The sequence below is a fragment of the Lampetra fluviatilis genome, chromosome 54, assembly GCF_964198595.1.
Source record: "Lampetra fluviatilis chromosome 54, kcLamFluv1.1, whole genome shotgun sequence".
Classification (NCBI taxonomy): Eukaryota; Metazoa; Chordata; class Hyperoartia; order Petromyzontiformes; family Petromyzontidae; genus Lampetra; species Lampetra fluviatilis.
The window spans coordinates 4,689,855-4,716,369 of NC_136328.1; the positions used below are offsets into that span (position 1 = coordinate 4,689,855).

The following is a 26,515-nucleotide window of genomic DNA, read 5'->3' on the forward strand; positions in this document are numbered from 1 at the left end:
ATAGCAGTGTCGTGTATAGTAGTGTAGTATCGAGTAGTGTAGTATATAGTGTAGTGTATAGTAGTGTAGTGTATAGTGTAGTGTATAGTAGTGTAGTGTATAGTAGTGTATATTAGAGTAGTGTAGTGTAAAGTAGTGTATATTAGAGTAGTGTAGTGTAAAGTAGTGTAGTGTATAGTAGTGTAGTGTCGAGTAGTGTATAGTGTAGTGTATAGTAGTGTACAGTAGTGTAGTGTATAGTGTAGTGTGTAGTAGTGTAGTGTTTAGTAGTGTAGTCTATAGTGTAGTGTATAGCAGTGTAGTGTATAGTGTAGTGTATAGCAGTGTCCTGTATAGTAGTGTAGTGTAAAGTGTAGTGTTGTGCCTCCATAGAGCCCAATGTGTTCGCTTAGCGACCATTCTCATGTTAACAATGGGCTGTTGTAGGTACAGTAAATATTAATTAATGTATTGATTAACCATGTTTATTTTTTGGGGTATACGTTTGTAACGTTGTTAGTATCTTCAAGTATTACTATCCTATGTTAAATATTATAAAGTAAGTTTATTTTGGGTGAAAAAGGGGGGGGGGTGTACGCTTGTGATACTATCGGAACAAATTAACCCTTTAACGTGCATTTCCTCTCCTCGCTTAACGACCGATTCGCTTAACGACTAGTTGCGTGGAACCAATCGTCGTCGACAAGAGAGGGGGGGCAGGTCTTCGACTGTGTGTAATGAATGCAGAGCTTTGTTTGAATGAGATTCTTTTAAAATTCAATCGTTGTTGTTGTCGTCTGCATCCCTCTCCACTGATGTCGTTCGTCACGTCTCGCTCTCATCTTCTTCAGAAGTGACCTGCCTGTCCACGAAGTGGGCTTCATCGTCGTGCGGGAATTTCTAGAGTAGCCAAAATACTCGAAACGCGTGACCTTCATTCTAACTGTGGGGGGGTAACCCCAGAGGACCCGGAGAAAAATCCACGCATCAGGGTCGGGATCGGGATCGAACCCACAACCTCCTGTATACCAGGCGAGGTAGTTAACATCTCATAGCCACCGTGATGATGATGAGAGACACGCAAACTCCAAATATACAGCAGAAGGCGTCAGGGTAGGGATCGAACCCACAACCTCCTGTACACCAGGCGAGGTAGTTAACATCTCATAGCCACCGTGATGATGATGAGAGAGAGAGACACGCAGACTCCAAATATACAGCAGCAGACGTCAGGGTCGGGATCGAACCCACAACCTCCCGTATACCAGGCGAGGTAGTTAACATTTCATAGCTACCGTGGCAGGGGGAGGGGGTGGGGGGAAGGCCGATGGTGGGGGGGGGTCATCTGGGCACCACCTGGAGTCACGGAGGGGGGGGGGGGCAGGGCGAGCTGAATACATCCAGACCCAGATTCAATCCAGATCCCAGATTCAATCCAGATCCCAGATTCAATCCAGATCCCAGATTCAACCCAGATACCAGATTCAATCCAGATCCCAGATTCAATCCAGATCCCAGATTCAATCCAGATACCAGATTCAACCCAGATCCCAGATTCAATCCAGATCCCAGATTCAATCCAGATCCCAGATTCAATCCAGATCCCAGATTCAACCCAGATCCCAGATTCAATCCAGATCCCAGATTCAATCCAGATACCAGATTCAACCCAGATCCCAGATTCAATCCAGATCCCAGATTCAACCCAGATCCCAGATTCAATCCAGATCCCATATTCAATCCAGATACCAGATTCAACCCAGATACCAGATTCAACCCAGATCCCAGATTCAATCCAGATACCAGATTCAATCCAGATCCCAGATTCAATCAAGATCCCAGATTCAATCCAGATCCCAGATTCAATCCAGATCCCAGATTCAATCCAGATCCCAGATTCAATCCAGATCCCAGATTCAATTCAGGTCGGGACTCATGACTGTTTTTCTATTTGTCATGTTGGTGATCCAGGTCAGGCGAGCAAATGAGGCTCATCCTGGCCTCGAACACAGCAAATGCGAACACTTACAGCAGAACCCTGATTGAATACAGACCGAGCCCATGGAAATACGCGGAGGCACGAGACGTGGTCGAGAAGAAATCCGCGGAAGCGCCGACGCATTGGAGTGTGCGTGTTTAATTAAAGGCACGGCCTTGGCACGATCACACAGACACACACAAGCAGTTCAGCCCTACCCCACCCCCAATGCCCTCCCACACCGCGACTCCAACACCTAACCCCTACACCTAAACCCTACACTTAACCCCTATACCTAACCCCTACACTTAACCCCTACACCTAAAACCTACACTTAACCCCTATACCTAAACCCTACACCTAACCCCTACACTTAACCCCTACACCTAAACCCTACACTTAACCCCTACACCTAACCCCTATACCTAACTCCTACACCTAAACCCTACACCTAAACCCTACACTTAACCCCTACACCTAACCCCTACACTTAACCCCTACACCTAACCCCTACACTTAACCCCTACACCTAAACCCTACACTTAACCCCTACACCTAACCCCTATACCTAACTCCTACACCTAAACCCTACACCTAAACCCTACACTTAACACCTACACCTAACCCCTACACTTAACCCCTACACCTAACCCCTACACTTAACCCCTACACCTAACCCCTACACTTAACCCCTACACCTAACCCCTACACTTAACCCCTACACCTAACCCCTATACCTAACTCCTACACCTAAACCCTACACCTAAACCCTACACCTAAACCCTACACTTAACCCCTACACCTAACCCCTACACTTAACCCCTACACCTAACCCCTACACTTAACCCCTACACCTAACCCCTACACTTAACCCCTACACCTAAACCCTACACTTAACCCCTACACCTAACCCCTATACCTAACTCCTACACCTAAACCCTACACCTAAACCCTACACTTAACCCCTACACCTAACCCCTACACTTAACCCCTACACCTAACCCCTACACTTAACCCCTACACTTAACCCCTACACCTAACCCCTATACCTAACTCCTACACCTAAACCCTACACCTAAACCCTACACCTAAACCCTACACTTAACCCCTATACCTAAACCCTACCCGTAACCCTTACCCCTAAACCCTACACCTCACCCCTACAACTCACCCCTACACCTAAACCCTACACCTAAACCCTACACCTGACCATGAACCTTACCCTAACACTACCCCCTCTCTACCCACACCCATAAGCCTAACTTCAACCCTACTCATATTCTTACCCCTACACGAAACCCACCCCTACCCCAAGTCTCACCCCTACCCTGCACCTGCTCGCCTCACCCCTATCCCCTCACCCATAGCCTCACCTCTATCCCCTTACCCATAGCCTCACCACAACCCCCTCACCCATAGCCTCACCACAACCCCCTCACCCATAGCCTCACCCCTACCCCCTCACCCATAGCCTCACCACAACCCCCTCACCCATAGCCTCACCCCTACCCCCTCACCCATAGCCTCACCACAACCCCCTCACCCATAGCCTCACCCCTACCCCCTCACCCATAGCCTCACCACAACCCCCTCACCCATAGCCTCACCCCTACCCCCTCACCCATAGCCTCACCACAACCCCCTCACCCATAGCCTCACCCCTACCCCCTCACCCATAGCCTCACCACTACCCCCTCACCCATAGCCTCACCACTACCCCCTCACTCATAGCCTCACCCCTACCCCCTCACTCATAGCCTCACCCCTACCCCCTTACCCATAGCCTCACCACTACCCCCTTACCCATAGCCTCACCACTACCCCCTCACCCATAGCCTCACCCCTACCCTCTCACCCATAGCCTCACCACTACCCCCTTATCCATAGCCTCACCCCTACCCCCTCACCCATAGCCTCACCCTACCCCCTCACCCATAGCCTCACCACTATCCCCTCACCCATAGCCTCACCCCTACCCCCTCACCCATAGCCTCACCACTACCCCCTCACCCATAGCCTCACCCCTACCCCCTCACCCATAGCCTCACCACTATCCCCTCACCCATAGCCTCACCACTACCCCCTCACCCATAGCCTCACCCCTACCCCCTCACCCATAGCCTCACCCCTACCCCCTCACCCATAGCCTCACCCCTACCCCCTCACCCATAGCCTCACCCCTACCCCCTCACCCATAGCCTCACCCCTACCCCCTCACCCATAGCCTCACCCCTACCCCCTCACCCATAGCCTCACCACTACCCCCTCACCCATAGCCTCACCACTACCCCCTCACCCATAGCCTCACCCCTACCCCCTTACCCATAGCCTCACCTCTATCCACTTTACCCCGAGACTCACCTCAACCCCCAAATCTAGACCTTAACCCTCCCGCCCGCCCTCTGTGCCCTCGAAACCCTCACACGAGGTGCGTGTGCTGCGGTGTGAGTGCGGTGCGGTGAGTGCGGTGTCAGTGTGGTGTGAGTGTGGTGAGTGTGGTGTCAATGTGGTGAGTGTGGTGAGTGTAGTGTCAATGTGGTGAGTGTGGTGTCAATGTGGTGAGTGTGGTGAGTGTGGTGAGTGTAGTGTCAATGTGGTGAGTGTGGTGAGTGTGGTGTCAATGTGGTGAGTGTGGTGTGAGTGTGATGTCAATGTGGTGAGTGTGGTGAGTGTGGTGAGTGCGGTGTCAATGTGGTGAGTGTGGTGAGTGTGGTGTCAATGTGGTGAGTGTGGTGAGTGTGGTGTCAGTGTGGTGAGTGTGGTGTCAATGTGGTGAGTGTGGTGTGAGTGTGATGTCAATGTGGTGAGTGTGGTGAGTGTGGTGAGTGCGGTGTCAATGTGGTGAGTGTGGTGAGTGTGGTGTCAATGTGGCGAGTGTGGTGAGTGTGGTGTGAGTGTGGTGAGTGTGGTGTAAATGTGGTGAGTGTGGTGTGAGTGTGATGTCAATGTGGTGAGTGTGGTGAGTGTGGTGAGTGCGGTGTCAATGTGGTGAGTGTGGTGAGTGTGGTGTCAATGTGGTGAGTGTGGTGAGTGTGGTGTGAGTGTGGTGAGTGTGGTGTCAATGTGGTGAGTGTGGTGAGTGTGGTGAGTGTGGTGTCAATGTGGTGAGTGTGGTGTGAGTGTGATGTCAATGTGGTGAGTGTGGTGAGTGTGGTGTGGTGAGTGTGGTGTCAATGTGGTGAGTGTGGTGAGTGCGGTGTCAATGTGGTGAGTGTGGTGAGTGTGGTGAGTGTGGTGAGTGTGGTGAGTGCGGTGTCAATGTGGTGAGTGTGGTGAGTATGGTGAGTGTGGTGTCAATGTGGTGAGTGTGGTGTCAATGTGGTGAGTGTGGTGAGTGTGGTGAGTGTGGTGTCAATGTGGTGAGTGTGGTGAGTGTGGTTTCAATGCGGTGTCAATGTGGTGAGTGTGGTGTGGGAGTGTGGTGAGTGTGGTGTCAATGTGGTGAGTGTGGCGTCAGTGTGGTGTGAGTGTAGTGAGTGCGGTGTCAATGTGGTGAGTGTGGTGAGTGTGGTGAGTGTGGTGAGTGTGGTGTCGCGGACGCGTTATCCCCACGAGGCCGATCGCTGCTCGTTGCATTTCATCGTTGTACGTAGAGAGTCACAGGTCACGGGGTCACGGGGTCAGATGACGGCAAACACTCGGAACGCCTTCCCTCCCGGGGGGTTCTGCAAGCTGTGGAGAGAACGAACGGGTCAACCACAGTCAACCACACTCAACCACACTCAACCACGGTCAACCACGGTCAACCACGGTCAACCACACTCAACCACACTAAACCACGGTCAACCACGGTCAACCACACTCAACCACGGTCAACCACACACTCAACCACACTCAACCACGGTCAACCACGGTCAACCACGGTCAACCACAGTCAACCACACTCAACCACAGTCAACCACACACTCAACCAAACTCAACGACATCATCACAATCACGTGACATGGCCGAGCGGTAGTGCGTCGCCGCTTGTTGTTACACTCACACCGCACAGACCCTCCCCCCATCGCCTTAAATGTTGGGGTGAGCGCTGTTAGCGAGCACCTATTAAGGCCGACACGGCACACGAGGGGGCGGGTCGCCAGCACAACGCCCGGCCGCCTTTGTCTTCCCGCTTGCGATGTTTTACACACCGCACACCAGGTACTCATTTGAGGCCGAGTCGACCTCGGGGAGGCCCAGGACCAGTTCGGATAATCGTCGCCGGTGTTGGTGGCCGTGAGCGGGGAATCGAACTCGGGGCGCCGGGTTCGTGGCGCAGCGAAACCGTGAAGCCACCGCTCCCCTCGCATCAACGACAACAACTAAGTGGCGCTGACGTCACCACGGTGCCAGGCTAGGTGCACGTTGAGGCCACGTGAGGTGTCGAACGCCCGCTGGCAGGAGGCCACGGGACAGACCCAGCAGGTGCCATGGGTCGACTGACGGAGATGCACCACACACACGCACAGACACTCGCACGCGCGCACAGACACACACACGCACAGACACACGCAGACACACTCGCACGTACAGACACACGCACGTACAGACACGCACGCACAGACACACGCACGCACAGACACACGCACGCACGCACAGACACACGCAGACACACACACACGCACAGACACACGCACGTACAGACACGCACGCACAGACACACGCACACACGCGCGCACAGACACACACACGCACAGACACACACGCACGTACAGACACACGCACGCACGCACAGACACACGCAGACACACACGCACGTACAGACACGCACATACAGACACACACGCACGCACAGACACACGCACAGACACACGCACAGACACACACGCACACACGCAGAGACACACGCACATACACACACGCATGCAGAGCCACGCACATACACACACACACGCACAGACACGCACGCACAGACACGTATGCACAGACACACACACGCACAGACAGACACACATTCACAGACACACACACAGACACACACACAGACACACACACACGCACAGACACACACGCACACACACACGCACAGACACACACACGCACACACACACGCACAGACACACACACGCACACGCACAGACACACACACGCACAGACACACGCACGCAGGTGGCCGCACCTCTCGGAGAAGATGCCGTTCTGGAAGGAGGCGAGGTACTCGGACTTCTTGTCGACGGGCATCAGGTCCACGTAGCCGCCGCGCGCGTTCTGCACCACGCCGGCGTGCACCGCCACGCGGCACGCGCTCGACAGCTGCCCGGGGGGGATGCACGCCGACAACAATCGCCGGCTCACTCGCTTCGACATCGACGACGACGGCGGCAGTCGCCCGTTCGCCCACCAAAGCGGCGGCGGCGACGTCACGAGGGCGCTTGTGACGCAGGCCACGAGCACTTTTGGAGGCCACGCGAGAGCGTCGAAGGCTCCCCGGTAGGTCACTCCGCTCACTGCCGCCTCGCTCACGGACTCACTACCACACTCATCATCACGCTCACTACCATACTCATCGTCACACTCACTAGCATACTCATAAATCATGCTCACTAGCATACTCATCATCACACTCACTAGCATACTCATCATCACACTCACTAGCATACTCATCATCACACTACCATACTCATCGTCACACTCACTAGCATACTCACCAACACGCTGACTACCATACTCATCGTCACACTCACTAGCATACTCATCATCACACTCACTAGCATAATCATCATCACACTCACTAGCATACTCATCATCACACTCACTACCATACTCATCATCATGCTCACTAGCATACTCATCACACTCACCAGCATACTCATCATCACACTCACTAGCATACTCATCATCACACTCACTACCATACTCATCGTCACACTCACTAGCATACTCATCATCACACTCACTACCACACTCATCATCATGCTCACTAGCATACTCATCATCACACTCACTACCATACTCATCGTCACACTCACTACCACACTCATCATCACGCTCGCTAGCATACTCACCAACACGCTGACTACCATACTCATCGTCACACTCACTAGCATACTCATCATCACGCTCACTACCATACTCACCAACACGCTCACTACGATACTCATCGTCACACTCACTACCATACTCACCAACACGCTCACTACCATACTCATCATCACACTCACTACCATACTCATCATCACGCTCACTACCATACTCATCGTCACACTCACTACCATACTCACCAACACGCTCACTACCATACTCATCATCACACTCACTACCATACTCATCATCACGCTCACTACCATACTCATCATCACACTCACTACCATACTCATCATCACACTCACTACCATACTCATCATCACACTCACTAGCATACTCATCATCACGCTCACTACCATACTCATCATCACACTCACTACCATACTCATCATCACACTCACTAGCATACTCATCATCACGCTCACTACCATACTCATCATCACGCTCACTACCATACTCATCATCACACTCACTACCATACTCATCATCACACTCACTAGCATACTCATCATCACGCTCACTACCATACTCACCAGCACGCTCACTACCATACTCACCAACACGCTCACTACCATACTCATCATCACACTCACTAGCATACTCATCATCACACTCACTACCATACTCATCAACACACTCACTACCATACTCATCATCACACTCACTACCATACTCATCATCACACTCACTACCATACTCATCATCACGCTCACTACCATACTCATCATCACACTCACTACCATACTCATCATCACACTCACTACCATACTCATCATCACGCTCACTACCATACTCATCAACACACTCACTACCATACTCATCATCACACTCACTACCATACTCATCATCACACTCACTACCATACTCATCATCACACTCACTACCATACTCATCATCACACTCACTAGCATACTCATCATCACGCTCACTACCATACTCACCAGCACGCTCACTACCATACTCATCATCACACTCACTACCATACTCATCATCACACTCACTACCATACTCATCATCACACTCACTACCATACTCATCATCACACTCACTAGCATACTCATCGTCACACTCACTACCATACTCATCATCACACTCACTACCATACTCATCATCACACTCACTACCATACTCATCGTCACACTCACTACCATACTCATCGTCACACTCACTACCATACTCATCAACACACTCACTACCATACTCATCATCACACTCACTACCATACTCATCATCACACTCACTACCATACTCATCATCACGCTCACTACCATACTCACCAGCACGCTCACTACCATACTCACCAACACGCTCACTACCATACTCATCATCACACTCACTACCATACTCATCATCACACTCACTACCATACTCATCATCACACTCACTACCACACTCATCATCACACTCACTACCATACTCATCATCACACTCACTACCATACTCATCATCACACTCACTACCATACTCACCAGCACACTCACTACCATACTCATCATCACACTCACTACCACACTCATCATCACACTCACTACCATACTCATCATCACACTCACTACCACACTCATCATCACACTCACTACCATACTCATCATCACACTCACTACCATACTCATCATCACACTCACTACCATACTCATCATCACACTCACTACCATACTCATCATCACACTCACTACCATACTCATCATCACACTCACTACCACACTCATCATCACACTCACTACCATACTCATCATCACACTCACTACCATACTCATCATCACACTCACTACCATACTCACCAGCACGCTCACTACCATACTCATCAACACACTCACTACCATACTCATCATCACACTCACTACCATACTCATCATCACACTCACTACCATACTCATCATCACGCTCACTACCATACTCACCAGCACGCTCACTACCATACTCATCAACACACTCACTACCATACTCATCATCACACTCACTACCATACTCATCATCACACTCACTACCATACTCACCAACACACTCACTACCATACTCACCAACACGCTGACTACCATACTCATCATCACACTCACTACCATACTCATCATCACACTCACTACCATACTCACCAACACACTCACTACCATACTCATCGTCACACTCACTACCATACTCATCAACACACTCACTACCATACTCACCAACACGCTCACTACCATACTCATCATCACACTCACTACCATACTCATCATCACACTCACTACCATACTCACCAGCACACTCACTACCATACTCATCATCACACTCACTACCATACTCATCATCACACTCACTACCATACTCACCAGCACACTCACTACCATACTCATCATCACACTCACTACCATACTCACCAACACGCTGACTACCATACTCATCATCACACTCACTACCATACTCACCAGCACACTCACTACCATACTCATCATCACACTCACTACCATACTCATCATCACACTCACTACCATACTCATCATCACACTCACTACCATACTCATCATCACGCTCACTACCATACTCATCATCACACTCACTACCATACTCATCATCACACTCACTACCATACTCACCAGCACACTCACTACCATACTCATCATCACACTCACTACCATACTCACCAACACGCTCACTACCATACTCATCATCACACTCACTACCATACTCATCATCACACTCACTACCATACTCACCAGCACACTCACTACCATACTCATCATCACACTCACTACCATACTCATCATCACACTCACTACCATACTCATCATCACACTCACTACCATACTCATCATCACACTCACTACCATACTCATCATCACGCTCACTACCATACTCATCATCACACTCACTACCATACTCATCATCACACTCACTACCATACTCATCATCACACTCACTACCATACTCATCATCACACTCACTACCATACTCACCAACACGCTGACTACCATATGTGTAGTGTAGTAGAACGACACTACTCTACTGGCCCGATTGGGGGGCTATAGGCAGGTGTCACGGGGGTCGTGTCGGGCCGTGACACTCTGCGTGAACCCAACAGGACACGTGACCGGATAAAGGGGGGCCAGGGGTCCCAGGGGGGTCACGTGGTTGGAGGTTCGGGCCTTCCGGAAGGTTCGGGAAGGGGGGCGTGGCCTGGGGCAGAGCCGGCCACGCCGGAGTGGTTATCAGCGGTGTGTGGATGGAGAGCGGGGCCTGTTCTGCGTTGTTCTGCTGGGTCAACTCTGGGATGAAGCTCTCGGGTCTCCGCTAGTGGACCAGGCAGCGTGTTGGGCTGTCCTGGCCCAGTGATGTAGTATCCTCGTGTGTGAGTTAAGTTAGTGAAGGTGGCTATCACCTTAAGTCGTTGTGTGAAGCGTTCATTGTTGTGTTACCTAATAAATAGTGTTGCCTCCCAAGTTCCAGTGTGCGCTTGAATTTAACCCACTACAATACCAACACACTCACTATCGTACTCGCCAACACGCTCGCTATTACACTCACCGATTCAAATAAACGTCATTGGTGTTAGCAATCGAACTCGGGTTGCTGGGTTCTTAGCGCAGCACGCTAACCCCTAGGTCGACTCAGCCTCAAATGAGTACCTGGTGCGGTGTGTAGTAAACTAGACCACTGGGGAGACAAAGGCGGCCGGGCGTGGTGCTGGTGACCCACCCCCCCCATGTGGAGTGCCGGCCTTCATAGGTGCTACTCACTAACAGCACTTGCCCCAACAGCCTGGTGAGGCTATATGGGGGATCTTTGTCTTTGTGTCACTCACGTCAGAGTAGATCGTTGAGCCAATGACGCGCGCTTGATGAGGGTTGTGCTGCATGCAGTGAGCGGGGCAGTGAACCCTGGGGGGCGGGGGGTGGGGTGTGGGGGGGGGCAGACACAGGGGTGAGGTGGGGTGAGGTGGGGTGAGGTGAGGTGAGGTGGGGTGAGGGAGCAAGGACTCCATCATGCTCACTCCAAACCTCGCTACTCACCCCAAAACCCCGACGACTCCCAAATCCCCACCTGAACAACAATCACCTCAACCAAACTTACCTGGGCTCACACCCAGACCCAGTACTCACGCTCACCTGGACTCACACTCACCTCACCTGGACTCACACTCACCTGGACTCACCTCACACTCACCTCACACCTCACGCTCACCTGGACTCACACTCACCTGGACTCACTCACCTCACGCTCACCTGGACTTACACTCACCTGGACTCACCTCACACCTCACGCTCACCTGGACTCACACTCACCTCACACTCACCTGGACTCACACTCACCTGGACTCACCTCACACTCACCTCACACCTCACGCTCACCTGGACTCACACTCACCTGGACTCACTCACCTCACACTCACCTGGACTCACACTCACCTGGACTCACCTCACACTCACCTCACACCTCACGTTCACCTGGACTCACACTCACCTCACACTCACCTGGACTCACACTCACCTGGACTCACCTCACACTCACCTCACGCTCACCTGGACTCACGCTCACCTGGGGCAATGCGTCGCTGGTTTCCTGTACGGACACAGTTGGCCCACGGTGGTGACACAGTCCAGGGCCTTCACTGTGGGGGGGGGAGGGGGTGGCAGCGGGGGGGGGCAGCGGGGGGGGGGCACTCGTCTCCGTTAGGGGATGGAGGGGAGGGCGGGAGAGAGCGGCGGGCCCCCCGTTCTCACCGGCCGGTGAAGGTCGAGCGGTGAGGGTGAGCGGTGAGGGTGAGCGGTGAGGGTGAGGGGTGAGGGTGAGCGGTGAGGGCGAGCGGTGAGGGTGAGCGGTGAGGGTGAGCGGTGAGGGTGAGCGGTGAGGGTGAGCGGTGAGGGTGAGCGGTGAGGGTGAGGGGTGAGGGTGAGCGGTGAGGGTGAGCGGTGAGGGTGAGGGGTGAGGGTGAGCGGTGAGGGCGAGCGGTGAGGGTGAGCGGTGAGGGTGAGGGGTGAGGGTGAGCGGTGAGGGTGAGCGGTGAGGGTGAGCGGTGAGGGTGAGCGGTGAGGGTGAGCGGTGAGGGTGAGCGGTGAGGGTGAGGGGTGAGGGTGAGCGGTGAGGGTGAGCGGTGAGGGTGAGCGGTGAGGGTGAGGGGTGAGGGTGAGCGGTGAGGGTGAGCGGTGAGGGTGAGCGGTGAGGGTGAGCGGTGAGGGTGAGCGGTGAGGGTGAGGGGTGAGGGTGAGCGGTGAGGGTGAGCGGTGAGGGTGAGCGGTGAGGGTGAGTGGTGAGGGTGAGCGGGGCGAGATTAGCACGGGTGCTTTTGAGGGCGGCCGCCCGGATTTCCGGTAGGCTCATCAGTGGAAGAGCAAGCGGCTTGCCAAGCATCATCATCATCTTCATCATCCCTCCCTCCGCGGTAGCATCATCATCATCATCAGGCACGGGTGGTGGTGGATACAGTCGAAACTAAGCTGTTAAACTATTTATTTACTACATTTAGATTTAAAGCTTTCGTGACTGCAGGGATTCATATTCTTGGTTCTTTAGGTAAAGTCACGAGAAAATGTTCTTGCTGTGGATTTCACACCTGATGATGATTGCTTGTGTAGCAGTGGAAACGTCGTGAGAATTTTATTGTTTTATATTTTTATTATTTTATTATTTCCCTTCTACGTGACTTTACCGAAAGAACCAAGAATATTTATTTACTAGTTTAATTGCACGTCACATGACGGCCTAATAAATATTAAGTTGAATGAAAAAGACAAAAATCTAAAAATTGTATCGAATTTATTCAATCGAACATATCTCTATATATATCAAATTTGGTGTAAATTGATGATCATCTCCCAAAAGTTTTTCTTGACATGAATGTTGTTCTTACTGGATTCTGCATTAATGTGATTTATTTTACGATTTATAAACCAGAACGACAGGTCGTTGTTCACTAATTTTCGGCAAAACATTTTATCGCTTTTGCCGAAATGAATTGCACTCGGTTACAATAACTTACTGGATTCTGAATTTATGTGAACTTGAGAAAAGTTACTTTTTGTTATTGATCGGAAGGAATTTTCACTCTTAAGTGCGAGAAAAAGTCATGAAAGTGAAACTGAACTGAGTTCAAATTAAAAGCGGATTCCGCTTCTTCATTTCAATTTCTATTCGACGTCCAAAAAAATTGCTACAAATATTATCACGCACAAATTAACCGAATAGATTATATACTATTATTATTTTGTGAGGCCGCGCAAAACGAAAAGATAAAATAATAAAACGGGGGCGCACCTATCAAAAGCGGTGGTGTACATTTTTGAGGAATAAATGTATTATTTTTGTAATAACTAATAATTAATTAGTTAAAATTATCGTATGATAAACATTTCATGAAAAACTTTACATCTTTTTTCATGACAATCCACGTGGCCAGCCAGCGGCGTTACACACAGCATGCCGAGTGTCAGGCGTGACGCACCGATCACCAAATCTACGTGTAACACATTGTTCTGCGGAGGGAGCTGGTAGGAACGTTGAGTTGCTCGGTCAATGGCCAGGGTCAACGGCGGCGTGGTGTATTCCACAAATATGCCCGACTGTGAGGGTGGGCACAAGCCGGCGTGAGTAGGTTAAACGTTGAGTTTTTTAAGGGCACCACGGGGTGACCAGCCCCTCCCCACCCAGCCCCACCCCTCCCACCCCCCACCCAGCCCCTCCCCACCCTTCCCACCCAGCCCCTCCCCACCCTCCCCTCTCCACCCAGCCCCACCCCTCCCATTTTTGGATGCACGACAGACGGACAGACTAATCCCCTGTGGGCTGGTGTAACCAGGAGGTTCCTATCAGTATTATTTTAGCAGGTAAGGCCCACTGAGCTATATTGCCATTTTTCAGAAGCGACCTGGCCACAGATGATAACAGCCCAGCGAAGCGGCTCATCATCACGTGGACATGTACAGCAGCAGCCAAACACTCGAAACGCGTCATGTCAATTGTAAATGTGGAGGCAAAAAAACGAAGGACCCAGAGACAAATCCGCGCGACCACGGGGAGAGAGAGACACGCAAACTCCAAAAGTACAGCAGCAGGCGTCAGGGTCGGGATCGAACTCACGACCTCCCGCATAACAGGTGAGGTAGTTAACATCTCCTAGCCACCGTGATGATGATGAGAGAGAGAGACACGCAAACTCCAAATATACAGCAGCAGGCGTCAGGGTCGGGATCGAACCCACGACCTCCTGCATACCAGGCGAGGGAGTTAACATCTCCTAGCCACCGTGATGATGATGAGAGAGAGAGAGAGACACGCAAACTCCAAATATACAGCAGCAGGGGTCGGGATCGAATCCACGACCTCCTGTATACCAGGCGAGGTAGTTAACATCTCCTAGCCAACATGGTGCTCTGTCAGGAGTGGTCAGAGATGGTGAAGGTGGTGAGGCATGCTGAGGGTCAAGGGGTGGTGATGGGTGATGGGTGAGGGGTGGTGAACGTTTGAGGGGTGAGGGACAGCGGGTGGTGAGCGGTAGTGAGTGGTGGTGAGGAGCTGCGCTCACTCACCCGTCACGCGGAACACAGTGAAGGAGTTGGCGGGGCGGTATTTGCTGTGGAACAAACAGAGGCGCAAGTCACCCTCACCTCTACCACTCACCCCTGAGCCTCACCCCTGAGACTCACCCCTGAGACTCACTCCTGAGCCTCACCCCTGAGCCTCACCCCTGAGACTCACCCCTGAGACTCACTCCTGAGCCTCACCCCTGAGACTCACTCCTGAAGCTCACCCCTGAGCCTCACTCCTGCCACTCACTCCTGCCACTCACTCCTGAGCCTCACCCCTGCCACTCACCCCTGAGACTCACTCCTGAAGCTCACCCCTGAGCCTCACTCCTGCCACTCACTCCTGCCACTCACTCCTGCCACTCACTCCTGAGCCTCACCCCTGAGACTCACCCCTGAGATTCACCCCTGCCACTCACTCCTGCCACTCACTCCTGCCACTCACTAATGCCACTCACTCCTGCCACTCACTCCTGCCACTCACTAATGCCACTCACTCATACCACTCACTCATACCACTCACTCCTGCCACTCACGCCTGAGCCTCCTGCCACTCACGCCTGCGACGCACACCTAATACTCAACCCCGTGACTCACACTTGAGCCTCACTCCCGCCGCTCATTCCCGCAACCCAGTCGTGTGAGTCACCTGATGGAGGTGATCCCCTCGCGGGTCGACTTCACGAAGAACGGGATGCGTCCATTGCGCGTCACGTCCACCCAGCCGCCCTCGTTGTCCACAATCCCATAATGCATTGCGGCGCGGCATACGCTCGATTGCTGCGGGACCACGTGACCCAACACGCGACCGTCACGTCAGTCACGTCATCAGCATGGCACTGGTCACGAAAGTCATACGACCGCTACGCAGCATGCTGTGTTGTAGTGCACTGTACCACGTCATTGTACAATACATTGTATGATGTCGTTCTACCACATTGTAATGCACTGTACCATTTCGTTTTAAGGAGTGTGCATCGCACGGGATGGCATCTCGCGGAGCATCGGTCCACCGATAATATAATAACAACGTCATGGGACCTCCCTTGCCAGTATCAAAATATGAGAATATGTTTCACCCTTTCTGACAAAAAAACAGTTGTGTTAAGATGTTAAAACAACAAACTGAAACCTTTTGCAAGGAATCATGTCTGCATTAACCACATATACCTGTGGTGAACATACAAAAAATGCATGCTCTGGTAGTATACGATGCATTGTCTTTGAAACTGATTGGTCCACACCAGAGACAGCTTTCTTTAGAGCCTAGTCTCAAACGGTGTTAGACCAGAGGACACCAAAAGGCGACCAGCACAAAGACAATGCCACTATGTTATGGGGGCTCGTTCATAAGTGCAGATGTTCACAAGTCAGACGTTCGTATCTCAGGGACCACCTGGACATTGTACCACGTCCGTCGTACCACATTGTAACATATTGTACCACGTCATTGTACCACGTTGTACAATGCATTGTAGCGTGTGACACGTGACTTGCACGTGCCATTATGCCTCGTACCATGTCATAGTAAAGGGTGCCGATCACCTTGCCACTGCTGTAGAAACAGCCCGCAGGACACTCGTACCTGCACACAGGTGAGAGGGGGGGGGGGGGTCACGTGACACAGATGTGGGGGGGGGGGGGGGGTGACAAATGTGTGTGGGGTCACGTGACGCAGGCGAGTGGGGTGATGTGACAATGCGCTCACCTGTTGCACGGCGTGCCCTTACAGCGATCGCGTAGCTTGGTGTCGCACGTGACCTTCTGAGCTGCACGGCAAGAGGGCGACACAGGCTGATGGACATCAACATCACCACATCATCGCCACGCCATCAATACGTCCGCACCACCACCGTTCCGGCGACATCATCACCGCTACCGTCCTGTCATCGTCACCGCAACACCACCATGCCATCACCACCACCTTGGTATCATCGCCACAACATTACCACCACGACGCTATCATCAGCACCACCATCCCATCCCCACCACGACCCAACACATGGTCATGACTGCAGTTGCCCCACGGTTGTATGGTTGGTACGATGTGTGTGCGTTTGTGTGTGGGCAGTGGTCGTGTAGTGGTTAGCGCGCTGTGCTCGAACCCGGTGACCCGAGTTCGATTCGCGCTCACGGCCAACACCAGTGACGAATGTCTGAAAAGGTCACGAGCCTCCCTTACGTCAACTCAGCCTCAAATGAGTATATGAACCTTATGGCGGGACCCTCGGGGTCCCGAATAAATGGAAGTCAAAATCGTAATTAATTTATTTCTTTTTGGCGACTCCGTCCCACTGCGCACATAAACGCCGCGACCCGCCTGGCACGGATCATTCTGTTGTCGTGTCGTCCAAGCGCAGCGAGGACGAATGCGCAGAAGAAACAAAACTTTTTAACTTTGATTAGCGCATCGTGTAGAGCTCGTCGAGAGGAATTCGCCTTCAACAGACATAAAATTACGTCGCAATGCAGTTTATGCGAGAGCCGGGGGCTTATGGGACCCTGGGGTTCGGCCATAATGTTCATTATGGTGCGGTGTGTAAACATCACCACTAGGGAGACAAAGGCAGTTGGGCGTGGTGCTGGCCACCAATCCCCTCGTGCGCAGTGCCCGACCTTCACAGGTACTCGCTAACAGCACTTGCCCCAACAGTCCGTTGAGGCTACACGGGTATGGTGGGGGGGGGGGAGACATTTGTCTTTGTGTTCGGAAACGTCTGACCTGCCCCTACTGGAGACATCGCATATCTGCATTTCCCATAAATATGCTAAATTCCTCTTGATATGCAAATTATTTTGTCAAGGCGCTCTTCCCCCCTCCATCCCTGCTTAAATAGTCGCTCCAAGCCTGGGGTGTGTCATTCAGACTCTGTCTTCTCGACAGACCTGTTCTCCACCTGAGGACGGCTGCTTGCGTTGTGGCCGAAACCAAGAAGAAGCTTCACAGCTCTTCGGATTCCTCCAGCGTCAAATAAATATTCTGACGATGTGGGTGCGTGCGTGTGCGCGCGTGCCGCGGAGAGGCGAGGGAAGAGGGCGCCTACTCATTTCCTCTACGCTTATTACTTCGCGAATGTCAAATTCTCTCGCGTCCGGTGGGGCCACGGGGGGTGACGCGGTGGTCGTGGTGCGAGCGGGCCGGGTCGGCTCCACCTCGTTCGGGCCCTCCTCTTCCTCGGTCTCCTCGTCCACCTCCTCCACCTTGGTGCCCGTGTCGGGCCCGGGCAGAGGTCGCTCGCCGCTCCCTCCTGCAGAGAGAGGGGGAGGGGGACACTGGAGGACGACACTGAGGGCAGTCTCAGGGGCTATGGAGAGTGTCGGGCCTGGTGTTAGTGTGAGCGCTAGTGTTAGTGTTAGGCCTAGTGTTAGTGTCAGGGCTAGTGTTAGTGTGAGGGCTAGTGTTAGTGTCGGGCCTTGTGTTAGTGTGAGGCCTAGTGTTAGTGTGAGGCCTAGTGTTAGTGTGAAGCCTAGTGTTAGTGTCAGGCCTAGTGTTAGTGTGAGGCCTAGTGTTAGTGTGAGGCCTAGTGTTAGTGTGAGGCCTAGTGTTAGTGTCAGGCCTAGTGTTAGTGTGAGGCCTAGTGTTAGTGTGAGGCTTAGTGTTAGTGTCAGGGCTGGTGTTAGTGTGAGGCCTAGTGTTAGTGTCAGGCTTAGTGTTAGTGTCAGGGCTGGTGTTAGTGTGAGGCCTAGTGTTAGTGTCAGGCCTAGTGTTAGTGTGAGGCCTAGTGTTAGTGTCAGGCTTAGTGTTAGTGTCAGGGCTGGTGTTAGTGTGAGGCTTAGTGTTAGTGTCAGGCCTAGTGTTAGTGTGAGGCCTAGTGTTAGTGTGAGGCCTAGTGTTAGTGTGAGGCCTAGTGTTAGTGTGAGGCCTAGTGTTAGTGTGAGGCCTGGTGTTAGTGTCAGGCCCAGTATCAGGGCGATTGTTAGTGTGAGGCCTAGTGTTAGTGTGAGGCCTAGTGTTAGTGTCAGGGCTAGTGTTAGTGTCAGGGCTAGTGTTAGTGTCAGGGCCAGAGTTAGTGTCAGGCCTAGTGTTAGTGTGAGGCCCAGTATCAGGGCGATTGTTAGTGTCAGGCCCAGTGGTAGTGTCAGGGTTGGTGCTGCTACTGCCGCACCCCAGAAGCACATGTTGTCCCGGCAGCCCCCTCCGTAGCTGGGGGGGCACTCCGAGCACGGCCGCCCCACCTTGTAGGGGGCCGACCCCCACCAGTTGCCCCTGGAACACACAAAGAGTGGGGGTTGGAGGCGCCACAGTGGAGAGATGTTAACTACCTTGCCTGGTATACAGGAGGTCGTGGGTTCGATCCCGACCCTGACGCCTGCTGTATACTTGGAGTTTGTATGTCTCTCTCTCTCCCCGTGGACGCGTGGATTCTTTTTCCGGGTCTTCCAGTTATTCCTTCCACGTTAAGAAACATTCATTTACAGTATTTGGCTGCTACACATTTCCACACGATAAGCCAATAAATTGGGCTATCATTTGTGGCCAGGTCGCTTCTGAAAAAGAGCAATATAACTCAGTGGACCTTACTTGGTAAATAAGTAAAATAAGTTATAAATAAGTAAAATAAGTTATTGATAGGGCCGGATGGCTTAGAGATCAGGGATCATGTTGCTGAGATCCAGAGTTCCAATCCCTGACCAATCGGGGATCTCAATTGTAGTGAGTTGATGGTCTCAGCCTGATCACCCGTGACTTACACAGAGCCTTGCATAGAGACCCATCGACTCGCACAGCAAACCCACTGACTTACATAAAGACCCATCGACATCCGCTTACAATGGTGTCCAGGCTGAGACCATCAACTTACCGGCCTTGAGAACTCGGGTTTAACCACACGTGGCTGAACACGGCCACTGTGAACCCATACAAATGTCGTGGGTATTGTTCGCGTTACACGCGGTTACCACTACTCACCTGGTGTAGCGTCAGCCATTGGTCAACAGGGGGCAACGGCGAGTACGGCCTGTATCAAGTAACGCCGTGAGGCAAGGGAACCCAGAGGGCGGTTGGGAACCGGAGGTATACACCCCAGGCCCCCAGTGGGGGCTGGGGGATTACGCAATAGTCCAGGTCCCTCCAGAAGGTTCTAGAGAGTAGGCGTGGCCAGGGGCAGAGTGACACTGGGAGCTGTATATAAGGCGGACCCCTGAACGGGTTTGCCAATCGTCGTCAAGCTGAAGACCCGAAAAGCCAGCCTAGCAAAGGACCCTGGGAACATCCGGACCCGCCGTCCTTCTCAGGGCCGGGACTGAGAGGGCCAGTGGTCAGACCCTGGGAACCCCCAGGCCAGAGGTCCTTCTCAGGGCCGGGACTGAGTGGGCAAGTGGTCAGACCCTGGGAACCCCCGGACCAGATGTCCTTCTCAGGGCCGGGACTGAGTGGGCCAGTGGTCAGACCCTGGGAACCCCCGGACCAGACGTCCTTCTAAGGGCTGGAACTGAGAGGGCCAGTGGTCGGACCTTGGGAACCCCCGGACCAGACGTCCTTCTCAGGGCTGGAACTGAGAGGGCCAGTGGTCGGGACCTGAGGACCTTGGCTGGGTCAGGTCAGCTAGTCCTCTAGCCGGAGGGCTGATATATCGAGGAAGTGGTCCCAGTGAGTAGTACACGCTCGCCCGGAGGCTATACCTCCCCAGGGTATCGGGTGGAGGGGTCGATACCCCTTTGTGCTCGGGACCTCTTGTTATAGTTGTTACTGTTAAATAAACGTGTTGCCTCGAGAAGAAAACTCTGTCTCCATCATTACCACTGCACAAATATACAGCCACACTCGGAGCTTGAACCCAGGATCTCAGCAGTGCCGGCTCTTCCTTTTGTAAAGACAACCAACACACGTTCTTGCTTTACTAGGAGCCTTTGTTGCAGACACGAACACTATTCTTTAGGCCCGAACTTTGTCTTCTTTCTAACCGTCTCTTCCCCTTGTTCTATCCCCTTTTAAATTCCTCGAAGTCCCCTTTCTCCAAGGTTCGCTCACCCCCCCCCCCCCCCCCCCCCATTTCCCTCAGCCAATCCCCGTCCTCCTTCTCCAATGGTTGTCAACCGTCTTCCCCGTCAATGAACTCACAGGGCTTAAAACCCCAGGATATAATCGGTGCTGGCCAGTGCCGGATTATCCTAGTAGCAAAAGTAGCTACAAATGCTACAGACCCCGCGCTTTCAAGGGCCCCACGCTAAATGCTTTCAAGCTATCAATTCCGGTTCAGTGCTTCTGCACTTGCTCTATTACTATAGTACTATACCGCCTTCAACTTTTACGAACGACTGGGTGTTTAAGCTTATCGAATTGTTGTATTTTCCGGCTGTAGAGCAAATAAAAAAATCCAAATTACTATGCAAGTGTAATATAGTTGAGGACTCTTGGACGCCGGGGTTGGAGGCACACGTATTTATTCCGCGTCAGTTGGCACAATCACGGACATACAACACTGGAGGGGGTATCGGCCCCCTCACCCGGCTAGCTGGGGATATACTTGCTAGCTATGCCTAACCTACCTCCTAGTCCTCCACTAACGGGCTAGGGGAGGCTATCTGGCCCGACACTGGTAAGTCGGGCTTACGGTACCCGGAGTCCCAGACCAGCTCTGATAAGAGCACCGGCTCTGGCTCTCGGGACCACGCCGCTGGCTCGGTCCTGTTCGGCCCTGATAAGGGCAGCGATCCAGGGGAGTCCAGGGCTCTATCTGGACGATCTTCGGTCTTCACTGGTTTAGCTTTAACATTATCCCCTGAGCCCTCCGGCTCATCCCCTTTTATACCAAAACCCCCCGCTGAGGGGTGGGGCCCCGGGGGATCACAACTCCGGGTCAGCCCCCCAGCCTGCCCGGTGCGGACGTCGTTGAGAGCACCTCCCCGTGCACTCACGTAGCCACGCCCACTGTGTTTGTTTCCCGTGTGATCCCATGTATAACAGCTCCTCCGTAACACCCCTACACAAGTAAAAAATTTATGTTTCAATATGTACGTGTATTTTCTTTATTTAGGGCCCCTTTATAACATATGCTACAGGCCCCCACACTGGCTTAATCCGGCACTAGTGCTGGCTCGGTGTCTCCGACACGGCCATGGTGAACCTGCGGAGCGAGAGAGCGAGACACTGGGGGGCTCGAACCGGGACGCCTCCGCTCACTTGGGGGCGTAGTTGCAGACGAGGTAGACGGCACGGGCCCACACCTGACCCCACACGTTCATGTTGTAGCACAGGTTGATGGCGCAGCCGATCCGACTGGAGGTGGCCCACACGAGCTGTGGGGCAGGGGCAGGGATGAGGGGCAGGCATGAGAGCAAGGTCAGGGGCAGGCACGGAGGTGAGGCACGAGCAGAGTTAGAGGTTGAGTGGTGAGGGTTCGAGACAGGGACAGCGTTAAAGACAGGTGAGTGCACGAGGGGTGTGTCTCACCTGCGTGTAGTGAGTGTCACGTGGTGAGTGTCACGTGGTGAGTGCACGTGGTGAGTGTCACGTGGTGAGTGCACGTGGTGAGTGTCACGTGGTGTGTGCACGTGGTGAGTGTCACGTGGTGAGTGTCACGTGGTGAGTGTCACGTGGTGAGTGTCACGTGGTGAGTGCACGTGGTGAGTGTCACGTGGTGAGTGCACGTGGTGAGTGTCACGTGGTGTGTGCACATGGTGAGTGCACATGGTGAGTGTCACGTGGTGAGTGCACGTGATGTGTGTCTCAACTGCGTGTGGTGTGTGCACGTGGTGAGTGTCACGTGGTGAGTGTCACGTGGTCAGTGCACGTGGTGAGTGTCACGTGGTGAGTGTCACGTGGTGAGTGCACGTGGTGAGTGTCACGTGGTGTGTGCACGTGGTGAGTGCACGTGGTGAGTGTCACGTGGTGAGTGTCACGTGGTGAGTGTCACGTGGTGAGTGCACGTGGTGAGTATCACGTGGTGTGTGCACGTGGTGAGTGTCACGTGGTGAGTGCACGTGGTGAGTGTCACGTGGTGAGTGCACGTGGTGAGTGTCACGTGGTGAGTGCACGTGGTGAGTGTCACGTGGTGTGTGCACGTGGTGAGTGTCACGTGGTGAGTGCACGTGGTGAGTGTCACGTGGTGAGTGCACGTGGTGAGTGTCACGTGGTGAGTGCACGTGGTGAGTGTCACGTGGTGAGTGCACGTGGTGAGTGTCTCACCTGCGTGTAGTGAGTGTCACGTGGTGAGTGTCACGTGGTGAGTGGCTCACCTGCGTGTAGTGAGTGCACGTGGTGAGTGTCACGTGGTGAGTGTCACATGGTGAGTGCACGTGGTGAGTGTCACATGGTGTGTGCACGTGGTGAGTCTCACGTGGTGAGCGCACATGGTGAGCGCATGTGGTGAGTGTCTCACCTGCATGTAGTGAGTGTCACGTGGTGAGTGTCACGTGGTGTGTGCACGTGGTGAGTGTCACGTGGTGAGTGCACGTGGTGAGTGTCACGTGGTGTGTGCACGTGGTGAGTGTCACGTGGTGAGTGCACGTGGTGAGTGGCTCACCTGCATGTAGTGAGTGTCACGTGGTGAGTGTCACGTGGTGAGTGTACGTGGTGAGTGTCACGTGGTGTGTGCACGTGGTGAGTGTCACGTGGTGAGTGCACGTGGTGAGTGTCACGTGGTGTGTGCACGTGGTGAGTGTCACGTGGTGAGTGCACGTGGTGAGTGGCTCACCTGCATGTAGTGAGTGTCACGTGGTGAGTGTCACGTGGTGAGTGTACGTGGTGAGTGTCACGTGGTGTGTGCACGTGGTGAGTGTCACGTGGTGAGTGCACGTGGTGAGTGTCACGTGATGTGTGTCTCACCTGCGTGTAGTGAGTGCACGTGGTGAGTGCACGTGGTGAGTGTCACGTGGTGTGTGTCACGTGGTGAGTGCACATGGTGAGTGCACATGGTGAGTGTCACGTGATGAGTGCACGTGGTGAGTGTCACGTGGTGAGTGCACGTGATGTGTGTCTCACCTGCGTGTGGTGAGTGCACGTGGTGAGTGTCACGTGCTGAGTGCACGTGGTGAGTGTCACGTGGTGAGTGCACGTGATGTGTGTCTCACCTGCGTGTGGTGAGAGTCACGTGCTGAGTGCACGTGGTGAGTGTCACGTGCTGAGTGCACGTGATGTGTGTCTCACCTGCGTGTGGTGAGTGCACGTGGTGAGTGTCACGTGATGAGTGCACGTGGTGAGTGTCACGTGGTGAGTGCACGTGATGTGTGTCTCACCTGCGTGTGGTGAGTGCACGTGGTGAGAGTCACGTGCTGAGTGCACGTGGTGAGTGCACGTGGTGTGTGCACGTGGTGAGTGTCACGTGGTGAGTGCACGTGGTGAGTGTCACGTGGTGAGTGCACGTGGTGAGTGCACGTGGTGAGTGTCACGTGGTGTGTGCACGTGGTGAGTGTCACGTGGTGTGTGCACGTGGTGAGTGTCTCACCTGCGTGTAGTGGGTGCACACGGGCCCTGTGCAGCGGAAGGGGCACCAGGGATTGCACTCGTGCGGGTACGGGAAGCTGTAGTCCCGCACCTCGTCGTACCACGCCTGCACATGGAACGTGGGGGGGCGAAACCTATGGGGGGGCGAGGGGAAGAGGAGGGGTGTACGGGGGGGCAGGGGAGCACGGGGGGGGGGGGGGCAGGGTGGTTTAGCCTTGATAGGAGCCCCCTCCCACCCTTAAATTTGGCTCCAACCAGAGGTCACATTTATCGGTAAGATACCCCTCCATCACTTACCTGTCCCTCTGCATTAAGAAAACTATATAGAAAAAAATATGTTCTTTAGACCTCCCATCAGCCGCACCAGCTAAATGGAACCGGTGTTGGCCGCCGCTCCCCGAGGATCGATATCGGCAGCTGACAAAACAGGCAACGCGAGAGCGGTAGACGGGATGTCGTGTGTCTGACGTGTACGGGAACGTCTCCTCCGAGTCGCCAATCCGGACAGAGGGCAATGAAATGTCCCAGTCATGCCGGTAACTTGTTAGGAAGCCACCGGGGGGCTATGCACTTTTAAGCCATCTAGTTTGAAAATTTACTTCTTTAAAACTGCTTTTTGTCTTTAGTTTATTGTCTTCCCCCCCCCCGCCGCCCATCCCCACCGCACCTCCGATTCACCACGGTTGGCTACGTACGGTGCGAAAGAAGCTCAACGCAACGCCCAACCCTCAGGTGAAATCTCAGCCGCAATGTCCACGTGGCGCCACGAGGGAGCGGTAGAAATCGCTAACCGCGTGGGGGATGTACACACCTCAGTGCCCCCAACCCACTCACCTGCCCCAGTGCCCTCACCCCCCTCACCACCCCGCTCACCTGCCCCTGTACCCCCACCCCACTCACCACCCCCCTCACCTCAGTGCCCTCACCCCCCTCACCACCCCGCTCACCTGCCCCAGTGCCCTCACCCCCCTCACCACCCCCCTCACCTGCCCCTGTACCCTCACCCCACTCACCACCCCGCTCACCTGCCCCTGTACCCTCACCCCACTCACCACCCCACTCACCTGCCCCTGTACCCTCACCCCACTCACCACCCCCCTCACCTGCCCCTGTACCCTCACCCCACTCACCACCCCCCTCACCTGCCCCTGTACCCTCACCCCACTCACCACCCCACTCACCTGCCCCAGTGCCCTCACCCCACTCACCACCCCACTCACCTGCCCCTGTACCCTCCCCCCCCTTACCACCCCCCTCACCTGCCCCTGTACCCTCACCCCACTCACCACCCCACTCACCTGCCCCAGTGCCCTCACCCCCCTCACCACCCCACTCACCTGCCCCTGTACCCTCACCCCCCTCACCACCCCCCTCACCTGCCCCTGTACCCTCACCCCACTCACCACCCCGCTCACCTGCCCCTGTACCCTCACCCCACTCACCACCCCACTCACCTGCCCCAGTGCCCTCACCCCACTCACCACCCCACTCACCTGCCCCTGTACCCTCACCCCCCTCACCACCCCCCTCACCTGCCCCTGTACCCTCACCCCACTCACCACCCCACTCACCTGCCCCAGTGCCCTCACCCCCCTCACCACCCCCCTCACCTGCCCCTGTACCCTCACCCCACTCACCACCCCACTCACCTGCCCCAGTGCCCTCACCCCC

At 53.7% G+C, this 26,515-nt stretch overlaps 1 protein-coding gene across 2 annotated transcripts in view; it reads right to left on the bottom strand.

The window, feature by feature from the left end:
* Nucleotides 1-4,325: 4,325 nt before the first annotated feature.
* LOC144949634 (cysteine-rich secretory protein LCCL domain-containing 1-like) overlaps nucleotides 4,326-26,515 on the bottom strand; it is a 31,797-nt gene continuing 9,607 nt past the window's right edge. Inside the window, exons 5-16 of one of the 2 annotated variants that reach the window (XM_078879613.1) lie at nucleotides 24,846-24,978; nucleotides 22,583-22,698; nucleotides 19,566-19,666; nucleotides 18,504-18,707; nucleotides 17,168-17,228; nucleotides 16,978-17,044; nucleotides 16,109-16,239; nucleotides 15,463-15,506; nucleotides 12,476-12,548; nucleotides 11,742-11,817; nucleotides 7,059-7,192; nucleotides 4,326-5,629 (exon numbers count right to left, since the gene is read on the bottom strand). In XM_078879613.1, the coding sequence (XP_078735739.1) occupies nucleotides 5,578-5,629; nucleotides 7,059-7,192; nucleotides 11,742-11,817; nucleotides 12,476-12,548; nucleotides 15,463-15,506; nucleotides 16,109-16,239; nucleotides 16,978-17,044; nucleotides 17,168-17,228; nucleotides 18,504-18,707; nucleotides 19,566-19,666; nucleotides 22,583-22,698; nucleotides 24,846-24,978 (1,192 nt within the window). In that variant the 3' untranslated portion in view covers nucleotides 4,326-5,577. The remainder of the gene's footprint in view (nucleotides 5,630-7,058; nucleotides 7,193-11,741; nucleotides 11,818-12,475; nucleotides 12,549-15,462; nucleotides 15,507-16,108; nucleotides 16,240-16,977; nucleotides 17,045-17,167; nucleotides 17,229-18,503; nucleotides 18,708-19,565; nucleotides 19,667-22,582; nucleotides 22,699-24,845; nucleotides 24,979-26,515) is intronic. The other variant, XM_078879612.1, reaches the window with a different exon arrangement.